The 26476-nt window shown below is 40.9% G+C and overlaps 2 protein-coding genes across 5 annotated transcripts; both read left to right on the top strand.

Moving 5' to 3' along the window:
- The first annotated feature begins 59 nt into the window (after positions 1-59).
- Positions 60-21321, top strand: LOC130175918 (NADH-cytochrome b5 reductase 2). Of its 4 annotated transcripts, XR_008828805.1 has the most exons (17): positions 60-3232; positions 3898-3995; positions 5149-5246; positions 5343-5515; positions 5619-5714; positions 5811-5989; positions 6117-6318; positions 6984-7016; positions 7179-7269; positions 7853-7986; positions 8769-8912; positions 9408-9532; positions 9634-9727; positions 9838-9969; positions 10761-10826; positions 14679-14931; positions 16543-16677. XR_008828805.1 is itself a non-coding variant. In XM_056386619.1 (9 exons), the coding sequence occupies exons 1-9, from the start codon at positions 14905-14907 to the stop codon at positions 20975-20977; spliced, it is 924 nt and encodes a 307-aa protein (XP_056242594.1). In that variant the 5' UTR covers positions 14852-14904; the 3' UTR covers positions 20978-21321. The 4 variants fall into 4 exon arrangements, 2 of the variants coding, with proteins under 2 accessions (XP_056242594.1, XP_056242595.1); XR_008828804.1 differs by lacking the exon at positions 60-3232 and having other exon boundaries at positions 3250-3995; XM_056386619.1 differs by lacking the exons at positions 60-3232; positions 3898-3995; positions 5149-5246; ... (10 more) ...; positions 9838-9969; positions 10761-10826 and adding exons at positions 17379-17451; positions 17922-18028; positions 18124-18253; ... (2 more) ...; positions 19118-19217; positions 20805-21321 and having other exon boundaries at positions 14852-14931; positions 16543-16686.
- Positions 21322-21874: 553 nt separating this feature from the next.
- Positions 21875-26448, top strand: poglut3 (protein O-glucosyltransferase 3). Its single transcript, XM_056386621.1, has 6 exons — positions 21875-22231; positions 22673-22870; positions 23759-24042; positions 24142-24346; positions 25277-25473; positions 25608-26448. The coding sequence occupies exons 1-6, from the start codon at positions 21994-21996 to the stop codon at positions 26046-26048; spliced, it is 1563 nt and encodes a 520-aa protein (XP_056242596.1). The 5' UTR covers positions 21875-21993; the 3' UTR covers positions 26049-26448.
- The last annotated feature ends 28 nt before the right edge of the window (positions 26449-26476 follow it).

Below are 26476 nucleotides of genomic sequence, written 5' to 3'. Positions count from 1 at the left end.
GTATCAAGTGAACCATTAGTCTCAATCTGTCCAGCTGACCTGTTTCCTGTGGTGCGTAACAGATCCGTCCCTCCACTTCACGCGCTGTTATCTGGAAGCCAGATTAAAGTGGAGGCTATTGAACAGCTCCATTAAGATTTAATGCTGCCATTCAGGATTACACTCGACTCTGTGGACGGAAGGATCGGCCTGTCCTCGTTTGGATGGCTCAGTTTTGATTTTATAGAAATGACTGGAAGGGTAATTCTCAAAGGGAGATTATATCAGCGCCCTGCCACAGTGACCTTTTAGCGTCTGCACGTTTGCATATTCAGTGTCAAGTGTAAAACCTGACTTTGATTAGGGGGTTGATTTTGGTCCTTATCACATGAAAGCTGTGGAAGATCAGATGATGCCTGTGACTGCGTAAACCCACACAGGCACAGGTAACGTGATTACTGGTGCACAAAATTGCCGTTGTGCCTGATCTGTTGCCCTTGCTTGACTCTGGTTGCTAAGCAAAATGACGCTAGAGATTGTGTCTGGGTATTGTTTCACACTGGAGAGGCTCTCTGTTTCTTGCTGCGAGTGAGGAGGGTTGTGGGGCAACAGCCATGAAAGTTCATTTCCTACTTTGTCATCATCCAAAACTTATTTCTGTGGGTCAAAACTAAAGCGGAAGACCGGGATCAGGAAAACCAGATCCGTTCCAAATGATCAAACAAAAGTTCTGCGAGGAAAAAAAAAAAATTATGATAATTTTTAGATTATGAGATACAAAATCAAATTTCTGAAATACTAAATCAAAGTTTTGATGTCACTAAAATTATAAGTCATCAATTTGGCTTAAACTCGTGCAGTTTTACACGAACAATGAAGACAATGGACTGAATGATCTGTTAACAGCTGGCCATTTGTTTTGTGGGCCATTAGACTGTGAACGCAGCCCTACGGCAATGGGAAGCCCTCTGTATTTTATGCTCCTCCCTTCAACACCTGGCAACAGCAACATGGCAACTGTGGCCCAGCAACCATGCCAAGCACTGAGTCACAACCAGCCGCGCACACCCAGTGGGGCCAGGGCCACTGGGCTGCATAAACAGGAACCAGGGGCTTAGAGGGCTTAGAGCAGGAGCCCCGAGGCAGAAAACACAAACACATACACACTCGCACAGGATCTCGCTGAACGTCTATACAGTTCATAAGTTAATGAAAAGTTAATGAAGAGGGAGCAGGTTTACAGCACAGAGACTTAAAGCTGCACCCCACAATATTTTACATTAACAATGGATCAAATGACTGTGTGTAATATGAAAAGCAGTTGTTCATGGTGACAAACCCGACTTTTTTTTTTTTGGTCTCTTTCAGCTCATTGTTTTGGTTTTACAGTGCGTAACTTCCGTAACTGTACTGTTTCAGTTGAGTCTCGCCGATCTTGCAGACAGCTGTTTTCACCCAAAAAAAAAAAAAAAGATCTGGTGACCTACACTGCCGGACCAGCACCAAACAGCCGACAAAATTAGCACTTAGCTTACGAAGGAAGTCAAACATCTAGCAGACAAATAGCTTTATACTTAACTCAGGAGCAGTCCAGTGAATACTAATGTTGTTCCGTATCCGCTGGATGAAACTCAATCAGTTGCCTATCCAGTTTAAATGCATCAGTTATCAATGAGGAAATATGCCACAACTAATAGATGACATTTAAGAAAAAGGTTCAGGAAAAATGTCATCACTTACATCTGATGATATCCAGCCATAGTGTTGGTTTTATTATGCCTCCGCGCCGGTGACAGCCACAGCCGATATCTCAGTAATGCCTTGACGGAACTAGATTTTGGTAGTCAAAGGTTAAGGTCACTCACAAAATGCGATTTTGGCCTTGTGAATGCAATATCTCGAGAACACGAAAAGTCAATTGAATTTTGTTTGTAGTGTTCGCAGCATTTTAAATTGACATATAAAAAAACTCACCAGCAACATCTCTTTTCCCAGAAACAATGCAGTGGTTGCTCGGCTTAACCACAGATATCACGGTCAAAAACCTTTAAAGAAACTACTGTTTTGAAGGAATAGGAGGGGTGTTGGCTGAACTGACCCTTTAAAACTACCTATCAGAAGTAACACCACCCACTGTGTTATGTTCATTGACATATATTGCAGATAACCCTTTTAAATATACAAGGATTTTCGATGGTAAATCACTGGTATGATTCACGTCTACTTCCTGCTCCCTCCATCTGCCCGTTCCTCCACAAAACAGACACACAGTTGCAGGATCTTATCTATTTCTCAGTGTCAAAAGAGCAGAATAAACTCTCTGTGCTTTCCACTGGAAACCGCTCACATGAAGTGATATTTTATTCTCCTTACCATATCACACTTGTGCTTCAGTCAGAGCTGCTGTCTGGTAAGTACAAATGGCGTTTTCAAAAGTGTGTGGTCAAATCTGTTAGCATCCCAGCTTCGGCCTCATGTCTGACTCATTCTTTACGCAGGTGGAACAGTTGAATTACCACGAAGTGATTGTGGTACGGGATCCGTTTCCCCTCTTTCTCCTCTTATAAAACTCACCTCAAAGGTCACGCTACTGCAGATTGTCTGGTCTCTTCAGGCTTTCACGAGGAGCTCTTTGACTCAGGGTGACAGTGACTGCTGTAAACCTAATGCACGAAAGCAAAAAGCACTGAAAATGAAATCCTACTGTGGATTGGAAATATAATTTTCTGCATCCAATGGGTAGACGTGTTCCTTAATCTCAGACATCAAAGAGGACAAATTCACGCCTTTTTTAAAATCTAAAGTTGATTTAATCTTTCTGACTTTCTTGTCTCTCTCTCTATCTGCATCTACGTCAGCATGTGTGTTCACATGTGCAGCAGTAACAGCTCGCCTCCCTTTGTCCGCATTTTATGACTGTTGTTTTACGGCAGCTGGGATGTTTGTGTCTTTGTGGCAGCGCTCCGCGCACCACGCCACAGTTGACCTTGACAGCGCACTTTCATTGAGTAGATGCTGCACTTCATTTTGTTGTGACGTTTGAACTCACCAGTGACCGGATGCCAGGGGTTTCTGGCCTGTTAATGTGTATCCCCTAACACACACACACACACACACATATTTCAGGGTCTTTAAACCATTTTGTCTCCACAGTAGGACCCAGTCTTGTTGTGTGCACCAGTGATGAGGACCACTGCCGCTCTGCTCTCTCTCTTTTTTTGGGTAAACACTGCCATCCATGCTGCTCAAACCGGTAAGTGACAGGAGATATAACCTTACTCGTCTCTAACGGATTAACACGTGCAGTTGAAGATGATCCCATACACAAATGTAATTATGTACATATATTGAATTCCTATATATCACATATATGTCGATATAAAATAAAAACATAAAGGCTATGTAAAAAATCATATAAGAAAACCTATTAAAAATTGGAACAATTTCATATATTGACATACATCTAGTCCATACAAATATATGTTTATGTATGTATGCTTATATTTTAAACATGTTATATAGATATATATCCATCCGAAAGCCTGTCAATATATGTGGATATTATAAACAGTAGGGTCAAAAGGCTGAGACCACTTTCCCAGAATGTGAAGATAGGAGTGTTAAAATGAATAAGAATAAAATAACCAAATAAAAATACATCATATAGATATTTTTAATATATGTACATATACAAATTTTACTATGGGTATTTGATATATGTTATAAACGTATATCTTCAAATATCCAGAAGATGTATATATGTGATAGTAATATAAGTGACATATATGGCAACATCACTCTTGGTATAGGGACATATGTGTCTTATATTTATATATTTATATTTCTGTATGGGATGCAACACTGAACAGAATAAACGTGAGAGGTTTTTTTTTTTTTTAGAAGTTTTCATCTCGTCAGGTTCAAAGTGTGGAGTTCCTCCTGTGTGGAGGCCGATGGTTCACTCTCTGAGGGTGGTCGGGGGGACCGAGGCCGCATATGGATCACACCCATGGCTGGTCAGTGCTAGTCCACCATTCTTTGATTCTTTAAGTCTTTTGGTTTTCGGTTTTCTCCTCTCACAGTGACGCTGTTTCATTTGCGTTTTCTGTTGCTGAAGTTTTGGTTTCTTTGTCTGCTCAGCCGTTATGCTTATCATTTGTCATGCAAACTAACCACTGGCTCTATTCACCACAGATAAACAGCTGTTTCTCTTGACGGTAAATGTTATTTCTTGTGCGCCAGAGACAAAGTTTTAACAGGGTGTTGAAAAAAAATCTTCCAACTAAATCACCAGTTTTAAAAAATGACTTAAAAAAAAAAAAAAAGACATTTAATTACACGGAAATGTTGTAGTAAATTTCTTAGTTGCTCCAGTTTGGCGACAATATTGTTACTCTTATTATTATTATCATTATTAATAATTATGATATTGATCATATGAAAGTGGCCACACAGGATGGATATTGACCCTGACTTTTCAGCTAACTTGCTACTTGCTATGGCTACGAATTCAGTTTGATTAATTCTACAATAGCATGCTAACATGCTAACTCTTTAACAATACACAAACACGTTAGCTAAATATGAATTGTGTGTCTGATGTCGATACAGTTCGCACGATAGCAAGGTAACAAGTAAACATGCTGATTGTTACATGCTAGTTGTTCATTTTTAGCTCCCCCGTTAGCATTTTAACATGGCTACATTGACCTCTGACCTTTATAGTGTATGTGCCTGATTCCAGCTGTGTGAATGTTGAATTTCTGTCATGCTTGTGTAACGTGACGGTTCAATATGTGGTGGTTTGGACTACGCTTGATTAAAGAAACAGCAAGATGGAGACGGCACCTTCATTTTCCTCCTTACTTCGTCCAGATTCAGAACAACAACACTTCCTGTCTCTAAGTCACATATCGCTAAACTGACCAATCAGAGGCAAGAAGGACTTCGACTGAGAAAAATGAAGGGATTCAGGAGGTTATAATGACTGTTTTTAAAGATGCAGCTGTAAATATTTGAACTTGTAAATATGTAAATAATAACTGTGCAAACATAAATATGTAAATAAATAATTACGGTATAAATACTGTAAATATATTTTTGTTAAATGAATCAAATAGTTAGTATGAACTAACACCTAAACCATACACTTGTGTTATCAATGCTCAGGTTTCCTTACGGCTCAAGGGCTCTCATTTCTGCGGAGGGGCCATCCTGACTGACCGCTGGATAATGACCGCCGCACACTGCTTTACATCAGTCTCGAAGTACTGCCCCACATGCGTATGCTTTACTCCTGAATTCCTGATTGTATGAACATCAGATTGACATGAACTGAATTTACTGTCCTCCCGTGTGTCCAGAGAGTTTCTCAGCGGTGTGACGGTGGCTGTGGGAGAGTTTGATCGCGGAGTGGATGATGAAGAGGAGCAGGTCTTTCGTGTCAAGACTGTCTCAGTGCACGAAAAGTACCACCATGCTTCGCCCATGAGCCATGACATAGCAATGGTAGAGTTGGACCGAGACATCCAACTGGGCAGGTTTCATTTCTGATGATTAGTTTGATTTGATCGATTGATGGTGACACGTTAACACTTATCAAATTTGGTTAAGTCACTGATGTGTGGCTTTTACAACAGGGGTCCACGTCCAGCCAATATGTCTACCTCTGCCTGATGAGAAAATCCTTCCTCAAACCAGTTGCATTGTGGGTGGATGGGGCAGGATAAAGGAAAGTATGTATTTTTCTCTCTTTCTCTCTCTCATCACTAGATATTGTAAAAGTAGACTGGATCCTCTCTTCTATTGTAATCTATTGTGTTGTTTTATAGAAGGTCGTCTTCCTGCGGTACTGAGAGAGGTCCGCTTGGACTTGGTGGACCCAGCCAAGTGTAAATACGTCCTCCAGACTGTAAAAGGTTCAGTTCTGAACCAAGGACCAGTCCGCCCTCAGGCAGCCATGACAGTTCTGTGTGCCGGACCAGAGAGAGGAGGCAGAGATGCCTGTCAGGTAGAAAAACAAATCTGTGACATCTATCTGTTTTTTCCATTTAGTTCAAGAGTCCAGTTCAGACTGGAAGAAGTGAGGCTTCATTTCATTTTTTGTTTCTCGTCCCTCCCCTTCATCCTCTATCCAGGGGGACTCAGGGGGTCCTCTCGTATGTCCAGCAGGGTCGAGCGGAGGTCACTGGGTGGCGCTGGGCGTAACTTCCTGGGGTAAGGGATGTGGTCGGAGTTGGGCAAACAACAGCAGCCGACCCCCTTCCAAAAGAGGATCTCCAGGGGTTTTCACTGATGTCAGGCTGCTGCTGCCCTGGATCAAGCGTAAACTGCGAGAGGGTAATTAAAGATAAGGTTTTATCATTAGATAAGTCGAGCTAATTGTCTCTCGGAAGTCATTATGAGGCCTAACAAGATGATGATTGTTTATCTGTTTGTTTTTAACCATTATTTAGCCGGGGTCTATCTAGTTTATGACACACATACTGGATGATGTGATCAGATGTAGATACAACACGACAAATGTAAAGCCCCCTCGTGGCTCTGTTTTTGGCCTCCACTGGCTCCTGAGATAAGTGTCTACGTTCAGCAGCTAGTTGCTAGCCAGGAAACCAAAACCATGAGCTGAAGTGAACTGAATGTGATCTCAGTGACTTTGACCATGGCATGATTGTTGGGGCCAGACGGGCTGGAGGAGTGCTTCAGCCATGGTTGTCCTTCTGGAAGTTTCTCCCATCTCCACACGGGATCTCTGGAGCTCAGAGTCACCATCAGGTTCTCGGCCACCTTTCTTACCAAGGCCCTTCTAACCCGATTGCTCAGCCTCAGAAAGAGTCCAAACGTCTTCCACTTCAGAATGATGGAGGCCACTGTCCTTTAGGGAACTTTCAATGCAGCAATTTTTTTTTTGCACTGTACATACAGTATAATGTATATATTGGTAAATAATAATAAAGATGTAGTATCTTGTTCATATTTTTATTCTTCATCTGTGTTTACTTTAGCTGACGAGCAGCAGCAGGGAATGACTGTATCGAGTGAGTTGTTTTTCCTTTCATCACAGCAACTCTTATTCATCTATATTTCATCATCTGCACATGCTTCTTTGATGTATGCAGTACTGTGTGTGTGTGTGTGTGTGTGTGTGTGTGTGTGTGTGTGTGTGTGTGTGTGTGTGTGTGTGTCTGTGTGTGTGTCAGGACTCTGCAGTGTGAGAGATGGGCCTGTAACTGACATTGAGGGAGTAATGAGAAACCCCGCCCTCCCTGGTGATCACTATGGCAACAACGAGTAAGTGACACTTCAGAGAAATAGTGTAATAATGAATCATTGTAACTATGGCTAAACACCATAAATCCATTATTTACAGTGACAAACCATTAATATATATATATATATATATATATATATATATTATTACTGTGTTTTATTTGAAGTTTTGATATCAATAAAAAGATGTATTTGTGGTGTTAAGAACCAAAAACCATCTCAATGTAGTTAAACATCTCCTCTCTCAGGCTTCTCTCTGTCAGCCAATCAGAAGAGAGGACGCTCTGAGCGTCTCGTGATCAAATAAAATATAGCAGATTTCAGATAGACACTCGGAGAAACCAAATCCTGCAAGTCTTGGATGGTTGGTCAAGGTGGGCGGGGCTTGGGGCATGGCTGAGGGCGGCGACTGCTTTGTTGTGACATCACAAAGTTACAGAAGTTGTTTTAAGGCTCAGTTTTTGAATACAGGCTGTGTGCATTTCTCTGTGGACTGAGCACTTTGATACTTTCACAGTATTAACCTTTATATGATTATTTAACTCCTAACTCCTTACAAAGGAATATCTGATTTTTAGTTTAGTAAAAGTTTCTGTGTCCTCAGGTTGTGTGTGTGGAGTATCAGTGTTCCTCCAGGTCACAGTCTCCTGCTGGAGTTTGAGCATTTTGATCTGGAGAATGACTCTTACTGTCGCTACGATCGACTCACCGTGTCAGTCGGGACCCACAGGCCTGTCGGTGAGCTTCAAACACACACAAAGAGCACAGGTTTAACCAGGTAAATATTTATCAGAGACACAACCACTCTGGACCTCTGCAACTTCCCCAGCTGGTGATGTTGAAAGAGTTTTAGGATTATTTGTTTTCTTGTAGACGGCAGCATGAGACGATTTATATCAATCTCATGTCTGAACATTACAGCAAACACAGAGCTGGAGCTGTCTTATCTACACAATGTATATTGTTGTACTCGTTATTTAATGCATTCAATAATATTTTCTGCACGAGCCACAGTGTGCAGACTTTTTAGTTTGTCTTATGTATAAATGTTCAAGTTTTCTTGTGCGTGGCAGTTCACACAATAAAAATATTGTGTGTCTTTATCGTCATGTTAACTTATACACACATAAAAATGTAAAAACGAGTGTTTATTATAAGATGAAGTTACTTGCTGGAATTATTTCTTGGTGTCTCGGTTTGGTTTTGATCTCTGTACAGTCACAATGGTACAACCCTCATTTGACAACAACACCTTGGGGGTCGCTGTGTGTGGTTGTTTGCCTAGAAATAGTTCCAGCACATGACTCCCCCTAAAACAACAAGCTGTCCTTTTTTACATCGCGGACTCCAGGTCTGTAATAAGTAAATTACCCAATCTGTTGGAGCCAAATCACCTGTGTTAAAATCCTACAATATAAGGTTCATGAGAGCTGTTTACAAAAACTCAAATCTGCTGCTAACCTACAGGAAATACTAAATGACACCATATTTTATCCTTCTTTCTTTTTTTTTTTAAACAGGAATATTCTGTGGAAGTGTCCCGCACCTCCCAGTGCTTCTTATCCATTCCCAGAATGCAACACTTCTCTTCTCTTCTGACATTAGCAGAGCAGGAAGTGGCTTTGTCATTAGGCATCATGCTGTCCAGGGACAATCTGATCCTGGTGGGAAACAGAATATACAATACAAACACACACAAACACAGCCAAATACAATATATACTGTATATCTATATTTTTTATCTATATATATATATATATATATATACACAGTACAGCATGGCAGGCTGACACACACTCTGCTCTATGACCATCACTTAGCTTAGTGTGTATATACGTACATTATGCTCTATATACATTGGAACATACACAGTGTCACGCTCTGTTGTGTCTCTTGATTGTGGATCTCGTAGCAACCTGGGAGTTGTGCAGGCAGATGTCCCATGACACAATAATGAGCTGCACAAGACACACACACACACACACACACACACACACACACACTCTGATATGTACTGAGCAGCAGTAGAGAGGATGAACTATTAATGAGTCTTTTATTCTCAGTGTGCAGATGAGTGTGTGCATTAAACAAATGTGTTTGTCTTCTGTGGCGTGTGTGTGTGTGTGTGTGTGTGTGTGTGTGTGTGTGCGCGCAATCAGGATGCGGGACACTTGTTCTAGTTGAAAATCAGACTGTTGTCCATAGCCCAAACTACCCACAACCCTACATTAATGATTGTGTCCTCCGCTGGGTCATCTATGCCCCACAGGGTCACGTTGTCAAGGTGACGCACCAAACTTTCCACCTGACTCTCCTCTTCTAAAAATAACTTTATCATATAGTTTTGTCCCGAACTGATCAGCTGATGATGGTGTCGTGTTTCAGCTTGAGTTCGCTGATATTGAGCTGGAGGAGTCAGACAGATGCTTGTATGATTCCCTCACTGTCCTGGGAGACGTGGAGCAAACAGAGGAGATAGGTAGGAAGTGGATCAATCAAAAACACTACAACATGCTTCATCCCATCTCTTTCTCTTATTTTGTTTGTCTTTCTTTGTTTCTCTTCTCTGTCTTTGTTGGCTTGTTGTAGCGGTGCTGTGCGGTGGCAGTGTTCCTCCTCCCGTCCTGTCCTACCACAGCGTCATGGTGCTTCGGTTCACCTCAGACAGCAGCATCACACGTAGAGGCTTCAGTGCGACGCTGACATTCATCAGCCAAGCAGGTATGTGCGTAGTAGGTGTGTTTGATGTGTGTGAACTTCACTTTTCACCACTAAAGTCCATCCGTTAAGGTTTCAGTGTGAGGTCGTAACGGACAAAATCGCTGGTTCTCAGCTTGTGAGCCCTTGTACCAGGTTGCCTATGACAACCAGATAATGACATCCCCTTCTTAGATTGTTTCATTTGAATAATTATAGAGTCAAACCCTCCATTAGCCCTGAGATGATGTAGCCATGGCTGTGACACATTTGTTCAGGTGGGTGTAACTTAACTACATGAAGGGGGTGTGTGTGTGTGTGTGTGTGTGTGTGTGTGTGTGTGTGTGTATAGCGAAATAGTTGACAGAGCGCTGTAGTGAAGCTACAGCGTTCCTGAACTCCTGTGGTTCACTGGTAACACATCGGTCTTATCTGATAGATGCACCACGGGTTCACATCCTGTGTGGTTTAATAAAGCTCTCTTGGCCAAGACTATAGCCATATCCATAGCAACCACGAATGCAGCCGTAGTCTGAGCATAGCTGTCAGAGCTCCGCCCTTTGAGTACTGAGCAATATATGCATCGTGTAAACTGTCACATCATGTCTCCTTTCTCTGCAGTATCTGGACAGTGTGTTATAACTGGACTGGACACACACACTAAATAAATAAAAAACTAAAACATCACCCCTTACCGAACATGCCAAAAACACCAACCCCAGACTGAACACCAACTAAATTAGAACTAAAACTAAGATAAGAATAGAAGACTAAATGAAATATACAGACACTGAATCCTCCTCTTTTCTCTGCAGACCTCCACCATGATGAGGACAGACCTGGTGCAGAGGGTCAGGGAGGCATTTGGAGAAGTCGCCAAGGTGATCCACGTAACCTCATATGGTCCTCTTCGGCCTCTTGCATGTTCGAGTGTTGACTTAAGGTTTGTAGATTTAGAAAGAGGGCAGGGACAAGAATCTTGAGGCCATAAGCAAGGCACTGAAAGTTCAGCTGCAGCAGTGGATCTGTGGTGATCAACTGTAAACATGTGACTGAAGTCAACTCCCTGAGTGAATTATGGTCCACGAAATGTTGAGAAGCAGTTGTTTGAGACGGCCAGTCTCTACGTTTGTCTCAGGTTGAATATAATTCTCCACCAGCGGGTTTCAGGAGCCGAACAAAGCAGCCTGAGTGGCATTTAGAGCAGCAATGGGACATGTAACACTGGAGTTACAACTGAGATGTGAGAGGCCTTCAAATATATATTAACAGCTGACTGACACACATGCTCCTTCAAACTACCTCACACACTCAAAATCCCACATAGATTTTAACATATCTGTCTTTGTAAACGTATCGAATATTGACTATAAAACTTCTTTTACTTGTTTTAACACAGATTATATTCCTTTCTCTTTTCTCTCCTCTGTCCCTTTCTCTGTGTTTTTGGTGAGAAACAAGTCCTAAATATTGAAGTACAAGCTGTTCCAGAAATGGTACAAAAGTACGATTCAGTCCGTGTCTCCATGGGGGGAAAAAAAAATCTCACTTCTGTCACTGAACTAACACATTGTGGAGCCTTTGTTGTCAGCTCCATTTTCAGCCAATTTAAAAGTGAATCAGAGCTTCAGTATTAAGACAACAACACTGGCAATATGGTCGTTGTTTATGCTTGAGTTTAGTGTGGAGTTTTAATGCAGCTACTGAATACTGATTCAAAAGCTTGTCCACCTTCACAGTGATATAATATAGGAAAGGACGCTGATGACTTTTCTACTTTTCTAATCATTTCTGGCATTTCCGGCACAGAATATCAGTTTTGAGCTTCCTCATTTCAAAAACATCAGCACGCAAAAAACAAAAAACCTGCAGCAGTGAAACCTTTTGTAGTTTATTTGTGATCCTCATCCACATCCTCTGGATCCTCTGCTCTGCACCTGCATCTCCATACTACAGTACACATGAGAGAGCTAGTCAGTAGCAACGTTGCTGCTCATCTTCATCCCTCCCAGAGAGATTAAATCTTTCAACAGGAAGCCGGACCGGAGAAACACGCGTCTACAGCTGTGTTTCCTTCAGAGAAAGAGCAGTCCACCTTTAGTTTCTCTCATTTCCTCTGTGAACTAATTTCTGTCGTGCTCTTCTTCTGTTCAGCAGGCGATTCATTATTAATCTGTGTTTCTTTATACTCTTTGAGTCAGGAGTCAAACTGGGTTATACAGTCTGATGGGTTCCCACAGAACGAGAGTGGCAGCATTTTTTCATCAGACTGTAAATTTCTCATGAGTCCCATCTGAAGTCAGCTTTTTCCAAAACTTTATTCTACTCCCTTCATCTGACTCGCTCCTCGTTTTATTGTCATCTGCCTTCTCCCTCTCTGTCCCCCCCTTCGTCAGCACCCGGTTTGGTTGTAAACCTGTCAGTTCTCTCTCTCTCTCTCTCTCTCTCTGTGGTTGTGTGTGTGTGTGTGTGTGTTTCCAGGGTTCACCCTCACCACACCCAGTTGTATCTGTGACGCTGCTTTGTTTAAGGCTTTTTCTTTTCCCCCCTCTCCTCCTGTGCCAAGACTGTGAAACTGGGAGCTCTGCCCACTAATGTGTGCAATGACTCAGACTTGACGAGGTGCAGTCGAGGAAACTACTGCACAGCAACTCCGTACACAATAGTTCTGTGTTTTAACCAGCCTGTCAAAGTGCCAGTGAGCGCAACACACGCTGGACAGAGATGAGTATCACATGATGCAGCAAGACACCCAGTGTTATGGCCACACAGCTCATGTGTTTCCCCTCAAATATGATATTATTACCCTCGAATTCCTCTTCATCAAGTTATTCAACTGCAGAGAAATGCTGTTTATCTGCCTAAAATTCATTTCACAACATACTGTAGATAAAAGAATTAAGTAGATACCTTGAACGCATGGTTATGACCCTATAGAAACAAGTTATATCTATTTGTGTCCCATTTAATCAACCGTTTCACAACTGCAAAGATTTATTTTACAACCCCAGATTGAGAATCATTGCCTTAAAATATGAATATAATAGCCATAATTTATGCTTAATAATGATCAAAGTAGTCACTAATTGCATGCTTGTAGTTTCTTATGTACTGTAAATGATTTTTCACTTGTTCAGGAGTCATTTGTGAAACATACAACATAGATAAACATTGATTTCACCTGCCACAGGAAGTGACCTTCCATATATATAATGTTATAACAAATCTTGCTGTCAGTAGAAAACTATAGGGAACTGTTGGGCCGACATACAGGGTAAAAGACATGTGGTTGTAGTGCAGGGCGCCCTCTAGTGACACATTATAGGAACTAAAGTGAAACCAGTGAAAATAATTAATCACAAAATAACAAAGTCACGTGAATAATAATAAAATATAATCTATGTGAGTGGCTGTTGTCAGGACTCAAGGATAGGGTTAAAGATTTTTTGAACATTACACATATATTTCATACATGATGTCATCATGTAGCGGGATGACAGCAATACGTATAACAATGGTGTTCATTGTATTTATATGCCTGTCTCAGTCTTATTGTGGATTAATAGGATTTTGTCCATGTGTTCCTCTTTAGTAACTTTAGTTTTTAGTAAACTGGCTTTATTTCTCACCTTGGCAGCAACACAAATTGGAAACAGGAACAGACTCACAGCAGGAGAATGACTTTCTTTCTCCACCTGTGTCGTTGCAGGATGGACACAGGTGGAACTAATAACACTAACGAGCCCTGTTCCATTAAGTGTCCTAGTGAGTAGTGACAGGGAGCCGGCATCTACATTACCAAGGCCCTGAAACGGACACACCTAAATGGAATTCAACCATTGTTAATGTTATTGGTTCCACCTGGTGTTTTTAGCTGCTTTTACAAGTCAGAAACCAAACCTAATCAAAAAAATATTTTAAAAATTGCATCTCATCCGTTCACACGGACCACATGTTCACTCTGTGAGCTCAGCTGTAGTGTGACTTCCTCTGTCTGGTGTGAACAAACTAAGCAGCTCCACTGCTGTAGCTGTGGCTTAGTGCCCGATGATACTGAGGAACTTGTCGGTCGTTCTCTACACAAAAGCAAAGATCTTTCTCTCCTTTTCTTTTTTTTAATGAATTTTGTATGAGAAAAGTTAATGTTAGCTGGTTTATGTCACAGATTTTTCCTATGTGACCTGTCTGTATACATATATATATATATATATATATATACAGACAAATTACAATCTTGTTCCAAATCAAAATAGTTCTGCCTGAAAATATTGTTAGTGGCAACTCAGGAATAACAATTCGGCAGAATATAGCACAACATAAAAGGAAAAATCTTAGACCCATGATGTAATTTTGCCTTTCAGGTTCATGCATCACAGTTGGCATGAACATTATGGAATCACAAACAACAGGTTCAGACAATGCTTTATTTATAATTTGCGACGATTACCTCACAAAATACAATATACAAATATACTATACACAGTTTATATCTGTGTTAAATAGTTTGTAAGAGAATTTTGATATTAGATGTGATAAAATGCCCTGCTGCTTGTTCTTCAACTATATTATTTATGATAATGCAGGTGCAGGAAGAGGAATAACTTACAGCATGTCTTCACCTAATGTCATGTCATTATCCAGCGTCCTGATTTATCCATTCTTGACTTATTTGGAGATGATGGCAGCCTCGTTGTGCAGTATTTTTTTTTTTTACTGAATTCTGTGTGTTTTAGTGAGCCTGGATGTCGCTGACCCAGATGTGCATCAGTCCAGCAGCAGAGCCCTGTCCGACCGGGGTGATGTGGACCAGAGGATGGGCTCAGATGATGAAGACTATAGTGAAGAATCCTCGGGGACTGTGTAGTAACCTGCTAGAAGGAGGCGTCTGTCTGGACAAGCCTGCTGTACATTTCAACGTGTGTAACATGTGGAATAACACTGGTGGTGCGTTAAGCTCAGATGAGGATGACTGAGGCTGTACTGAAGGTAGATCACCAAAGTGTTTTTGTTGAATATAAAGGCTGAGAAGGATTCACAGAATGCAACACAGACTTTTATATCCAATTAAATTGGAGCCTCAACTTAACATGATTATTGTTACAGTAATTTTTTTCATACAAGATTATAGAGATCCTGGTATGTTTGGCATTTAAACATAGGTCTCACTAGGTTTTGGTCCAGTTTACAGTTATGTTGCTATCACTTGGCGTGGCAGAGACCGGACACTTCATCTGTTAGTTTAAGTATTTCCACTTCTCTGCTCACTTGCTAACTTGTTTTCACACTCTTAATGTGACAATAAATACCAGAGGTTAGCGTAATATCATTTTGTCATCCTGTTTTTAGCCATGCTGCATCTGGGAGTGGTGATGTTGGTCTGTCAGTCAGTTTGTCCAGACTGAAATAGCTCAACAATTACTGGCTGGATTTCCATGAGATTCTGAACAGACATCCATGGTCCAATCCTGAAGAGGCTTTTCTCCCTTACATTTAGTTGACAGCATCCGTCACTAGTAACTTTACTATTTAAAATTTTATACACAAAACACAAGTACATTCTTACGTGTTTTTGCTTTAGTAACATTTTCAATGCAGGAATTTTACTTGTGACTCTTTGTACTATTTTTTAATTTTTACAGTGTGGTATTACTACTTTTACTGAAGTAATAAATATGAATACTTCCTCCACCACTGCTCCTCTCAAAACTTTTCAAAAAAGTGCTTTTATAATTTACTTTGCAGTCATTCAAACATTGTTCAGAAATGTCTGTAAGTCTCTAAGAACTCACAGTCTTTTTCCATTATCAGAACTGTTAGTTATTTATTTACTGGATCACAGAATTTTCTATCGTTTTATTAAAATGCAGATCGTTTAAAAATAAATTCTATTGTATGTTTCATCGACTTTGAAAATGCAAAGACTTGTAATTTTTCTCTCTGTGATGAATAAAATAGTTTCTCTTCCAGCGGGTCTCAACAGCTCCAGAGTTTATGTAATGTCTCTCTGTGTGTCGGTGTCCCCTCCCCTCTGCCTGTGGTGTGATTTCAAGGCTCTGCTCCTCACTGCCTGCATACCACCTCTGTACTATGTAGTGCCATGATCATATCTGCCGTCCTATTGGTGCTCTGGACCGTGTGTCACCTTCCCCCCAGCAGGAAGCCACACCCCTTTAAAGGCCCTTTACTTTCTGTGTGTACGTGTGTGTGTGTGTGTGTGTACGTGTGTGTGTGAAGGCTATCATTGCTCTGTGCAGACTCTGATCTCTCAGGCTTTGTGAGAACGAGGCTCTGACACACTTTACATTTTGAAACCATGGACGAGAACTTGGTGAGAATGGACCTTCACTTTATTTCCCTTTTTAATTTCTCCTCTGTATTTCTTTTTTTTTGTACCTGATCATTGAAGAACTGCTTGATCTTACTCAAACCCTGAGATTGTATTTATCTGTTCTGTTTTGTCATTTAACTGTAGTGTGGTGTAAGTCACTCATAATGCATATTAAAAAATGGCAAAATGCTTAATGTACACTGATGGAAACCATTTCTTCTGTACAAAACTAATACTCGTCCAAACTGTCCATGATCTTTGTCTTGCAGGTGATCCCAGTGGTGGCGGCTTTTTCCGTGGTGGTGGTGACGGTGCTGTACTTTGTCCTGCGAGCTTCTGCAGGAGGGAAGAAGCTACCTGTCACTCTGCAGGACCCTGTGGTCAAATATTCACTTCCACTTATAAACAAACAGGTAGGTTGCACACAAACTCATGCACTGATGCAGAAAATAAGATCTGCACTCACATTAATTCTCTCCTTTCTTTCCACTTTGAGTCTGCAACAAATAACAATGACAAATGACTATTTGTAAGTTTTGCTATTGCTATATAGCCAACGTTAGCATTAGCAGCTGTTTACTTACCAGTCTTGCAAAGATCTCAGCCATTGTTGCATTTACAAAACAAGAGGTTTTAATATGACCTCTGAGCAGCGCTACTTCTTCAAGACAGATTGGACACCACAGTGACTCGGTATTGGAAAGTGACGAGTCGGGCCGGTCAGGCTGGAGTTAGCTGGTTAGCGTGCTAACTTCAGTAGATGAAAAAAGGGATAGGAGAAGCAAAACAATAGGGTTGCTTTCCACCACTGGAGACAGCTGTTGGTGAGAAAAAGGAATAAAGTCTGATGCTGAACTCGAAACGTTTCCTCTACACAGGTAAGTGAACAGCTGTTAATGCTAACACTGGCTATATAACACTAGCAAAACTTACAAATAGCTGCTTTAAACTGTCCATCATGAGTCTGACAATGTTATGGGAGTGTAATACTGACAGGATTGAGTAGGCTGCATTTGAATTTATTTGTTATTGATGTACAAACTAACATAAATCAAGATCTTGCAAGTGTATGTACTATTTAAGTTGGGTGTGTGTCCTTGTACAGGAAATCAGTCATGACACAAAGAAATTTCGTTTTGGCCTTCCATCTGGAGCTCATATCCTTGGACTACCAATAGGTAAGTCCCTTGTTTTCTTTTCTTTTCCCATACTTAATCTAATTTATAAAATTCCTCACTAGAAGGATTTTCTGCCAGTCCATTAAGATTGTGAAAGTATCTCTGAGACACTCCGAACAGCGGTTGCACAGTAGTTATTTTTCTTCTGAAGTTCCAGCACCTCTGGCCTTATGAGCGTTTGTCCTTCTTCTTCTTCTTTGATTCAAAGTATTTTCAAATGTGACAATAAATGAGAAGATCAAGTTTTTAGCTTCTTCTGATTGTGCATGACAGTGACTGAACCGCAACACATCAAAGGATCAATGATGTTTAGAGAAAATGTGTTTGATTAGGAATGTTAAAAAGTCAGAGACTGCAGTGAAACATAAGCCCTTCAAAAGACGAAGTGAGAGAATTTGTTTATTGAGCTCAAATACACCTTATTGTCATCACATCACAGTCCTTCTCCTATGCCTTAACATCTTTCCCAGGTCAGCATGTGTACCTGTCAGCCAAGGTGAACGGCAGTCTGGTGGTCAGAGCCTACACCCCAGTCTCCAGTGATGAAGACCAGGGATATGTTGACCTAGTGGTGAAGGTAAAATTAAAATTGTCTCGTTAGCTGGACGAACTATTGGTTAGCTAGCAATGCTAAGAGGTCATTTGAATGCCTTGTAAACACCTGTTCTCCAGGTGTACTACAAGAACTGTCATCCCTCCTTCCCAGAGGGAGGGAAGATGTCCCAGCACCTGGACAACATGGCGATTGGAGACGCCATTGACTTCAGAGGACCCAGCGGACTGCTGGTGTATAAGGGAAATGGTATGGCACGTGTGTTTGTGAAAAGGAAAAAAGAAAAGAAAGAATAGTAAAGGTACTCTATATAATTGTGTACAGTATATTTACATAGATTTGCAGTTACTTTCTGTCACCAGCAGATGTCACTGTGGTACAATATAACTCTGAACCGCTTTGGCTGCCTGACACTGAGACCTCCTCTTTTCCATCAAGGTCAGTTTTCCATCCGACCGGACAAGAAGTCAGAGCCCAAGGTTCGGAAGTGTAAACACGTTGGAATGATCGCAGGAGGAACAGGTTCATTTAGATTTTTATTATTTCTATTAAACTCTTATGAGTGACTCTGATGTGCAATAATGTATGAAATCTCTGCAGAATGAAATATCCTGCTTGCTGTGCTCTAGATAAAGGGATTGTTCTGTAGGTGGTGACTGGGGAACAGTTCTACAAGTGTGTGATTATGGTTTAATTTTTCTCTTAAAAGTCTAATATCACACTCAAAATGGTCCAGGGGTTTAACTTTAATAACCATTTGATGAAATTTGGTTTGCGGCCCCGCTGTTGACGATATAATTTTATTGAAAAATGAGAAAAGACAATTTTACTCCCCTGTCTTCCCCTCGGTTAGATATAAATCATCCCCTAAGACCAACTTCAGTCTTTCTCTATCACAGGTATCACTCCCATGCTGCAGTTAATTCGCAGGATCACAGCAGATCCCAATGACAACACCCGGTGCTCGCTCATATTTGCCAACCAGGTCAGCTCTGTGCAGTATATTGTTTTGGGGGATCTTTTCTAGTGTGTTATTGTCAAAGAGTATTACTGTACATAAATGAAAAATACTCCTCTGGAGAAATAACATGTCTTCCACTCACTCCCTCTCAGACTGAGAAGGATATCCTGCTGAGGGAGGAGCTGGAGGAGGTAAAGAAGAATCATCCCGACAAAGTCAAGCTCTGGTTTACGCTTGACAAACCTCCGCAGGGTAAGGAAGGATTTCCTCATTTATGGACTGGTGGGCTTCTACTCCATATAAGCTGCACCATGTATTAAAGGTGAAACATTTATCATACAGAACAGGTATCTTAAAGATATTATTATTAGCTCTAAACCAATGAGGCAACAGGTTGTACTGTATGTGGTCCTAATTTTGAAAAGCACAATCACCACAGTACATTAACATGAGACAGAGGCTACCATGATTTTAGTATATTGCAAAAAAAAAACAACTAAATTTTACCTGTTTTTAAACTGTTCTGTGTGACAACGTGAAAGGAGTCCTTGTATTGATAAATTGTCACCCGTGTCGGGAGCTCTCGTCAGCTCTGCACAGAGTGTTTTCAGTTAATTGTCTTGGTTTTACGGCTCACAACTTTACTGTTTTGGTTCGGTCTCTCTTCGGTCTCGTTTTACGCAGCAGTTGGCAGATGTGTGCTACCTGCCTAGCAACAAACGACAGACGGACACAGTTAGGAACTACAGTAGATGGTGAGCATAGTGGAGCATTTAGCAGCTAAAGAGCCGGGTGTATTCCTCCAGGGTTGGACTTACACATATCAGCAGGCCAGGAACAGACTCTGTATCTGCTGGATGTGTTGACAGGCGATATAACATGTTCATTTGTTTTGGACACAGGTGAAGCAATCTCAGCCGGTTGAGAGATTGTTAGTCTCTCATTCAGAGTCAAAATGAAATGTTTACTTCTCATAATGTGGGATCTGGTGAAAACATTTTCCATGTCTAATTTTACCATGTTACCATACAGGATGTATATGTGAGTATTAGTGCAGTGCCAGGCTGTATGATGACTAAATCTTAAAACCCAGTCCTTCACTGCTGAATATTCAAAGTGAGAAACCAAACAAAGACTCCTCCGCTGGAGGAAAATCCTTGCAGGCCAAGGAGGGAGATAGCTCCACCCGGGTGTTACAGTAGCTTAGCAAAACGCTCATGTCTTCGTTTGCATAATCCTGAAAGTGAGCAGAAATTAATGAGCATAATATTGTTACATAATCTCTGTTGTGAAGGCCTCGAACGGCTCTTGTATTCTGTCCTGTTGCATCTTCATTGCTTCCACACAGAAAAGAAACCCATTGGCCCTTGATCATTATTCATTTGAAGAGGTGAGCTTGCTCTTCATTAGCAATGTCATTATTTGGTTGCCATGGAAGGAGAGATGACTATCTGTGGATGAAAGCACAAGATGAACAAATCGCCTCACGTTTCTCGTTATTAATGACTTCATTGACACCAGCAGCTGAAAGCTTTATCTTTCCCTAGAGATCAAAAACTAGGCAGATAATTTCATTACTGATTTAATTCTTTCTTTGAACGTCCTATCCCTTAATGCTGGGAAGAAGAAATCCGCTTTTGCTTTTGCATACCTCTCACCAACAGGCTTCCCTCTGCTGTGGCAATGGGCAAATACAGATGAACTAAAAATGATAGAAAGAGGAAGTGTTTAATATTTATTATAGTGGAAGTGAAAAACGCATCTAAGACAGATTTTTCTGGTGAATAAGTCATAAATGAGTTTCTCTGAGTCAGCTGTCTCTTTTGTCTTGTCTTCCAGACTGGAGCTACAGTTCAGGATTTGTGACCTACGACATGATCAAGGACCACCTCCCTGCTCCGTCCACCGATGTCCTTATTGTCCTGTGTGGTCCTCCACCAATGATACAGAATGCCTGTCTGCCAAATCTGGACAAGCTGGGGCACAAAACAGAAAACATCTTTTCTTACTAGGGTTGTGGTTACCTACAGAGCTGCTTTGTTTCCTGTAATCATTCAGTCATAAATCACTGTATGAACATGCTGATGGTCTAATACTATCCAAAACGGGTTTACTATGTATGCCTGATGCTGATCACGCTGCTTTTGTCATCCAAGATTTTCATTGTCAGTGACACTAGAGCAACTAAGTGCCATCAAGATTACTAAGTAATACTGCTATGAAAATTACAAGGGATTCAGGTGTACTTTTATCTACAGTATCAAACTGCCTATCATATTACCTTTTATACAAGAATCTGTTTTTGAGGCCAAAATGTAATTTTTTGTTAAATAAAGAGAAAGGTGTTAAAACAACAGTGTTGCTTTTAATGCATACAGTATGTTTAGACTAATTACTCAAATGTATTGTATCGTAATGTATTGTAATCCTAGTCTTTGTGTTTTAAGCTATTGGCCACCCAAATAGAACAACTGCAACTAAAATGAACCTTCTTTTAAATTTATGGTAAATTATTGTTTAATTTGTTAAGTTATTTAATCTAAAATCACCTATGAGAGTAATACAAACAACAGCAGCAGAATCCATCATTAGCGCAGAATTTAAAACATATTAATGTATTATGTAATTTATACACTAAATAATCTTTTGTCTATGCTAAATTGTCTTGAGACCGATAAGATCAAAGAAAAACACTTTTTAAGTATGAGCGTTTAAGGCGCTGTAGTGGCACGACTTAATTTTTTTATTTTTTACAAATTAGGCTTTTATCTGTTGTATATTGTCAGATATGGTTGAAAGCTTCACAACAAAAGAATAAGTGGAGCTTAAGTGGTTGGTTACTCTACTGAGTTTTCCTTGATGAGGCGTTCATAATCCCTAAGCAACATTTTTCCGACACCCCGTTAACGCATCACCGGGTAATGGGCGTGTTTCTCCTCACCAACATGTCGGCGTAGGAGTTTCAACCAAAACTTTACAGTCAATATTCACTAAGTTTGGACGTAGAACAGTTCGCATTTGGAAGAATATGGTGTGCGAGCGTAGCGCAGACTTAGTCAAACCTTATGAGAGTGGTTTATTTTGTAGGGTTGTAATTTTTATAGTATTTATTAGCATAAACTTCGGGGTCTGTGAATGTGAGGGAATCAGCCCAGAGAAATGTCTCATCTGGGGTCTGGGTTTGAACCCCGACAGGGTTTTACCGGTCCGCTACTTCTATATTCAGGCGGTTAATTCAAAGGGAGAAAACCTGACTTTGTCTCCAGGTAAATGATTACACACGTAGCATGAGCTCAAAAATGTCATTGTGTTAAACATCGCATCACCGTAATGCTAGTAGAGCATTTTCTAGCCAAAACAGCTAACAAAACGACCGTTGGATCATTGTTAAGCTAACACCTGACCTATGTTGCAACATGTTTCTAAATATTATCAATAGACGTAGCTAGCTAATTTGTGTTGTTAGCAACGAAAACGTGTCAACACGGTGCAATAATCATTACTAGTGTCTCATTTAGCTTTCTAAACAGTTTCAGTGCTTGTTTTAACCATGAGAAAAAGTCTTTAGGTGTGTTTGTTCAGCTAACATCAGGGCTAGGTGCATCTGTGCAAAATTTAATGGAAGGCTATACTGTTCATTAAGCCCTGCAGCAAGATGGAAATAAGTCGTAGGTGTCACTGAAATGCTCTTTACGTGTGCTGTTCAGGTAAAGACACATTCAAAGTGAAGATAAGCTCCCTGGACAAGAAGGAGCACATCCGCATCCACGTCCCCCCACCTCTGGACAGAGAAGACGGGTCCTTCCTTGTGAGGTACCGGCTCTACGGCACAGCGCTGAACGGTCTGAAGATTGACGTCCTGCACAATGATGCTCCAGTTGCCATGTCACCCTACATCATGCAAGGTCCGTGTTGCAACATGCATTAAGAAACGCAGGCACAGCTTCACTGGTCAAGTCCATATTAACATTGGCAAGAAAAATAAGTGAACCTTTTGGAATTATCTGCTTTTATTGTCTTGAAATGTGACCAGATCTTCATCTAGGTTACAGTTATCAACAAACACAATCTATTTCAATTAATACACATATTATTTTATTGATCTTGTCCTTATAGAACACATCATTCAAACATTCACAGTGTAGATTATAAAAAATATGTGAACCCTTAGGCAAATGTTGGGTTGCTCTGAGAGCTCAAGGCACTGCAACTGAAGAAAACACATGCAAATAGACGAAACACAAGCAAATTAAGAACACATCTTCACCAATTTGACAACATGCGCAGCAGTTCTCAGGAAATGCCTCAAAGTAAGAAACCAGTTATTAAAGACAAACATACACCACACACTACAGGGCTGTACTGCAAAAGAACGCCCACAGAGTTTCACCTGAATGTCCAAATCTATGTATGTTGACTGCTGGCCTTAAAACGAAGCTTCTATGAGCCTTTCATGGTCATTCTTACACAAAGTAAATGAATATTCTGTTATTCTAACATCATTGGTCATCAACGCCAGTCACAACCTGTCTTCAATAAACACACAACATGCTTTGAAACATGTGGAGGAATTGTGCAACATCCTGCCTCAGAAATGCTACACCACTACTGTTTCATAAATAACACCATATATTTTTGTGGTCAACATTACATTTGGACACAAGTCTCATTGCAAGAGTTTGACACCAGCTTCCGTTTCATATATTTATCTCCAAAATGCTCAGTTAGTTCTGAGAATAAATGGAACAAATGTCACCATGTTTTGTCCTGTGACTGATATTCTTCATGCTCAGGTCCGGTCTATCATGAATACTGTGACTGTCCTGAGCCCGATGCCTCCGCCTGGCGTAGTGTGATGCAGTGTCCCGCTGAAGAGCCTCAGATTCTGGCGGACTTTAAATCCTTCCCCAGCGTTGACCTGCAGTACATCAGACAGGAAGTGCCTCCGAGATTTTCTAACAGAGGAGGTCTCATTCACTACGCCATCATCGACAACCAGCTGTACCGCCGCACTCTGGGCAAATACACAGACTTCAAGATGTTCTCTGATGAAATGCTGCTCTCTCTAACAAGGAAGGTAAAGTTGTGTGATAATAATATTACTGCTGAGAGACTGCACATGGCATTGTGGGATTGCTGATTTCAGTCTCCTGGGACTCATCATTTTCTGTTGAAGGTGAGGGTGCCTGATGTGGAGTTCTTCATCAATGTTGGCGACTGGCCGATGGAGACGAGGAGGTCGGATGCTGTTCCTGTCTTGTCTTGGTGCGGCTCCACAGACACCCGTGACATTGTCCTTCCCACTTACGAGGTCACACACTCCACCCTGGAGGCCATGAGGGGTGTCACCAATGACCTGCTGTCTGTTCAGGGAAACACAGGTAACACACACACACACACACACACACACACACGCTCTCTCTCTCTCTCTTAAGACACTGTGTGACCCACTGTAGCAGTGATATACAATTAGGTCAGTGGATTTTATATCTGTCTGTGTAAGACGTGCCAGTTTATGGGGGTAAAGTTCATACATTTACACCGCAGACTCCAGTTCTGTGAACTCTTGTGTTAACACTGAACAATAATAAAGGATCATGGTGAGAATCTTTCATATGCAGCTCGTCGCCATGTGGTCGATACAGTGATCTGCTACATTGTGAGGTTTTTAGTGGCCTAATTTGTGTGAAAAGTTTGTGAATTTAAAGTAATTTTCAATCCCACAAAATCAAAAGTCATCCATCACTGCCACAATCTACCTGCTATAGTAACATTTGTTTGATCTTCTCTTTTTCTCCTTTGTCTTTTATGATCGTGCTTTTGTAAAGAAGCTAAACTTAAACCAAAAACTAGTTTATTTTTGAAGCTGGAAAAAGATTAGAAGTGGCCACTTTCTGACCTGTATTACCATGGATTCCTAAAATGTATATGCCGTATTTACAGTCATCTTGTTCAGCCTTATAATCAGTCATGTGTGAGGAAAAAAATGACAGTTGATAAATTTGAATAATGAGTCTCGATATCTAGACACCCTTTCCCCAGGCTCAACATGTCCTCATAGTACAAGCTGAACCCTGACAAATAATATGCAACTCGTAGGACAGCACATGGATGTTATTTTATTGATCTAGAGTGAAATAATGTTATTTTCTTACAGATAGTTTTGGACCTTTAAATCTACATTCATCTACACTCCTTTGAGTACTAAGCACAATAGTGTTTGTTTGATATTCCCCTTTACATATCTAAGTACTTGTCCCGTTCTGTCACTTACAGCTCTTTGTGCCTCACATTTTTTAACCTTCTTCCAGGGCCTCCGTGGGTTAACAAAACATCACAGGCGTTTTTCCGTGGCCGGGACAGTCGAGAGGAACGTCTTCAGCTGGTCTCTCTGTCCAAGCAAAACCCGGAGCTGCTGGACGCCGGCATCACAGGATGGTTCTTCTTCAGGGACAGAGAGAAACACGTAGGCAAAACACCACTTGTTGGATTCTTTGACTTCTTTAAGGTGAGGAAAAATGTCTTGTATATTTTTGATGTGGTTTCTCCTTTACAGTCACAAATAGCCTCATTATGATAAACACAATACACATTTTCAGAACTTTATATTAAAAATTTATTTTACTTTTTCCTCTCTTTTAGTACAAGTACCAGGTGAACGTGGATGGAACAGTGGCAGCGTATCGTTTTCCTTACCTGATGCTCGGGAGCAGTCTGGTTCTGAAACAGGACTCGCAGTATTATGAACATTTCTACAGCTATTTAGAAGCGGGAACTCATTACATTCCTGTGAAGAGAAACCTGTCAGACCTTTTGGAGAAAATCAAATGGGCCAAAGAGAACGACGCCGAAGCCCAAGAGATGGCCAGAGTGGGTCAGGCAGCGGCCAGAGAGCTCCTGCAGCCCAGCAGACTGTACTGTTACTACTACAGAGTGCTGCACATGTACTCGGAGCGACAGACAGGACAGCCTGCACAACATGCAGACATGGAGCTGGTGCCTCAGCCAGACGACCACACTGCTGCGTGCACGTGTGGGCGGAAAAGCCACAAAGAAGAAGCCAACACGAAAGATGAACTATGATGGAATCTGTCGTTAGTCTTTTTTCTCTGAATCATTCCTGACAAATAAAGAGTGAAAATAACTGAATGTTCCTGATGAGAACACAAGAAAAAGTCAATTCACAATTTATAATTATAGTTGTTGCCTTTATTTTGGATAATAAAGGAAGCTGTAGGGCAGATTTACAATAAAAAGTCTCATCCTGAGCCATTTTTCAATATGAAGCTGCAGGAACAAAATTATAGTCTCTCTCTTTATTTTTTAATATTGTGTGTTATATTGTTGTTTTGTACCTTTTGTAAAGCTCCTTTTAGTCATGTGAGGAAGTGGGGATATGATTACTGTTTTGTAAACGTGCCTTTTCATTGGATATTTGTTTACAGTATTAACCTATGGTAAATAAATCTTATACACTACTGTACATTGTGGTAAGATATTTTCTCTTACCG

This window comes from Seriola aureovittata, chromosome 10, assembly GCF_021018895.1.
Source record: "Seriola aureovittata isolate HTS-2021-v1 ecotype China chromosome 10, ASM2101889v1, whole genome shotgun sequence".
In the NCBI taxonomy this organism is placed as follows: domain Eukaryota; kingdom Metazoa; phylum Chordata; class Actinopteri; order Carangiformes; family Carangidae; genus Seriola; species Seriola aureovittata.
The sequence above is the reverse complement of the archived record's forward strand: the minus strand, read 5'-3'. Positions and strand labels throughout refer to the sequence as shown.

Bases quoted from the DNA above. Each gene is read 5' to 3' on its own strand.
- poglut3 (XM_056386621.1), top strand. From the start codon at position 21,994: ATGGTGTGCGAGCGTAGCGCAGACTTAGTCAAACCTTATGAGAGTGGT. The intron at 24,043-24,141 runs GTAAAGTTGTGT...TTTCTGTTGAAG, and splicing joins TGCTCTCTCTAACAAGGAAG to GTGAGGGTGCCTGATGTGGA. The intron at 25,474-25,607 runs GTGAGGAAAAAT...CCTCTCTTTTAG, and splicing joins GATTCTTTGACTTCTTTAAG to TACAAGTACCAGGTGAACGT.
- LOC130175918 (XM_056386619.1), top strand. From the start codon at position 14,905: ATGAGGATGACTGAGGCTGTACTGAAG. The intron at 16,687-17,378 runs GTAGGTTGCACA...GTCCTTGTACAG, and splicing joins TTCCACTTATAAACAAACAG to GAAATCAGTCATGACACAAA. The intron at 18,990-19,117 runs GTCAGCTCTGTG...ACTCCCTCTCAG, and splicing joins CGCTCATATTTGCCAACCAG to ACTGAGAAGGATATCCTGCT.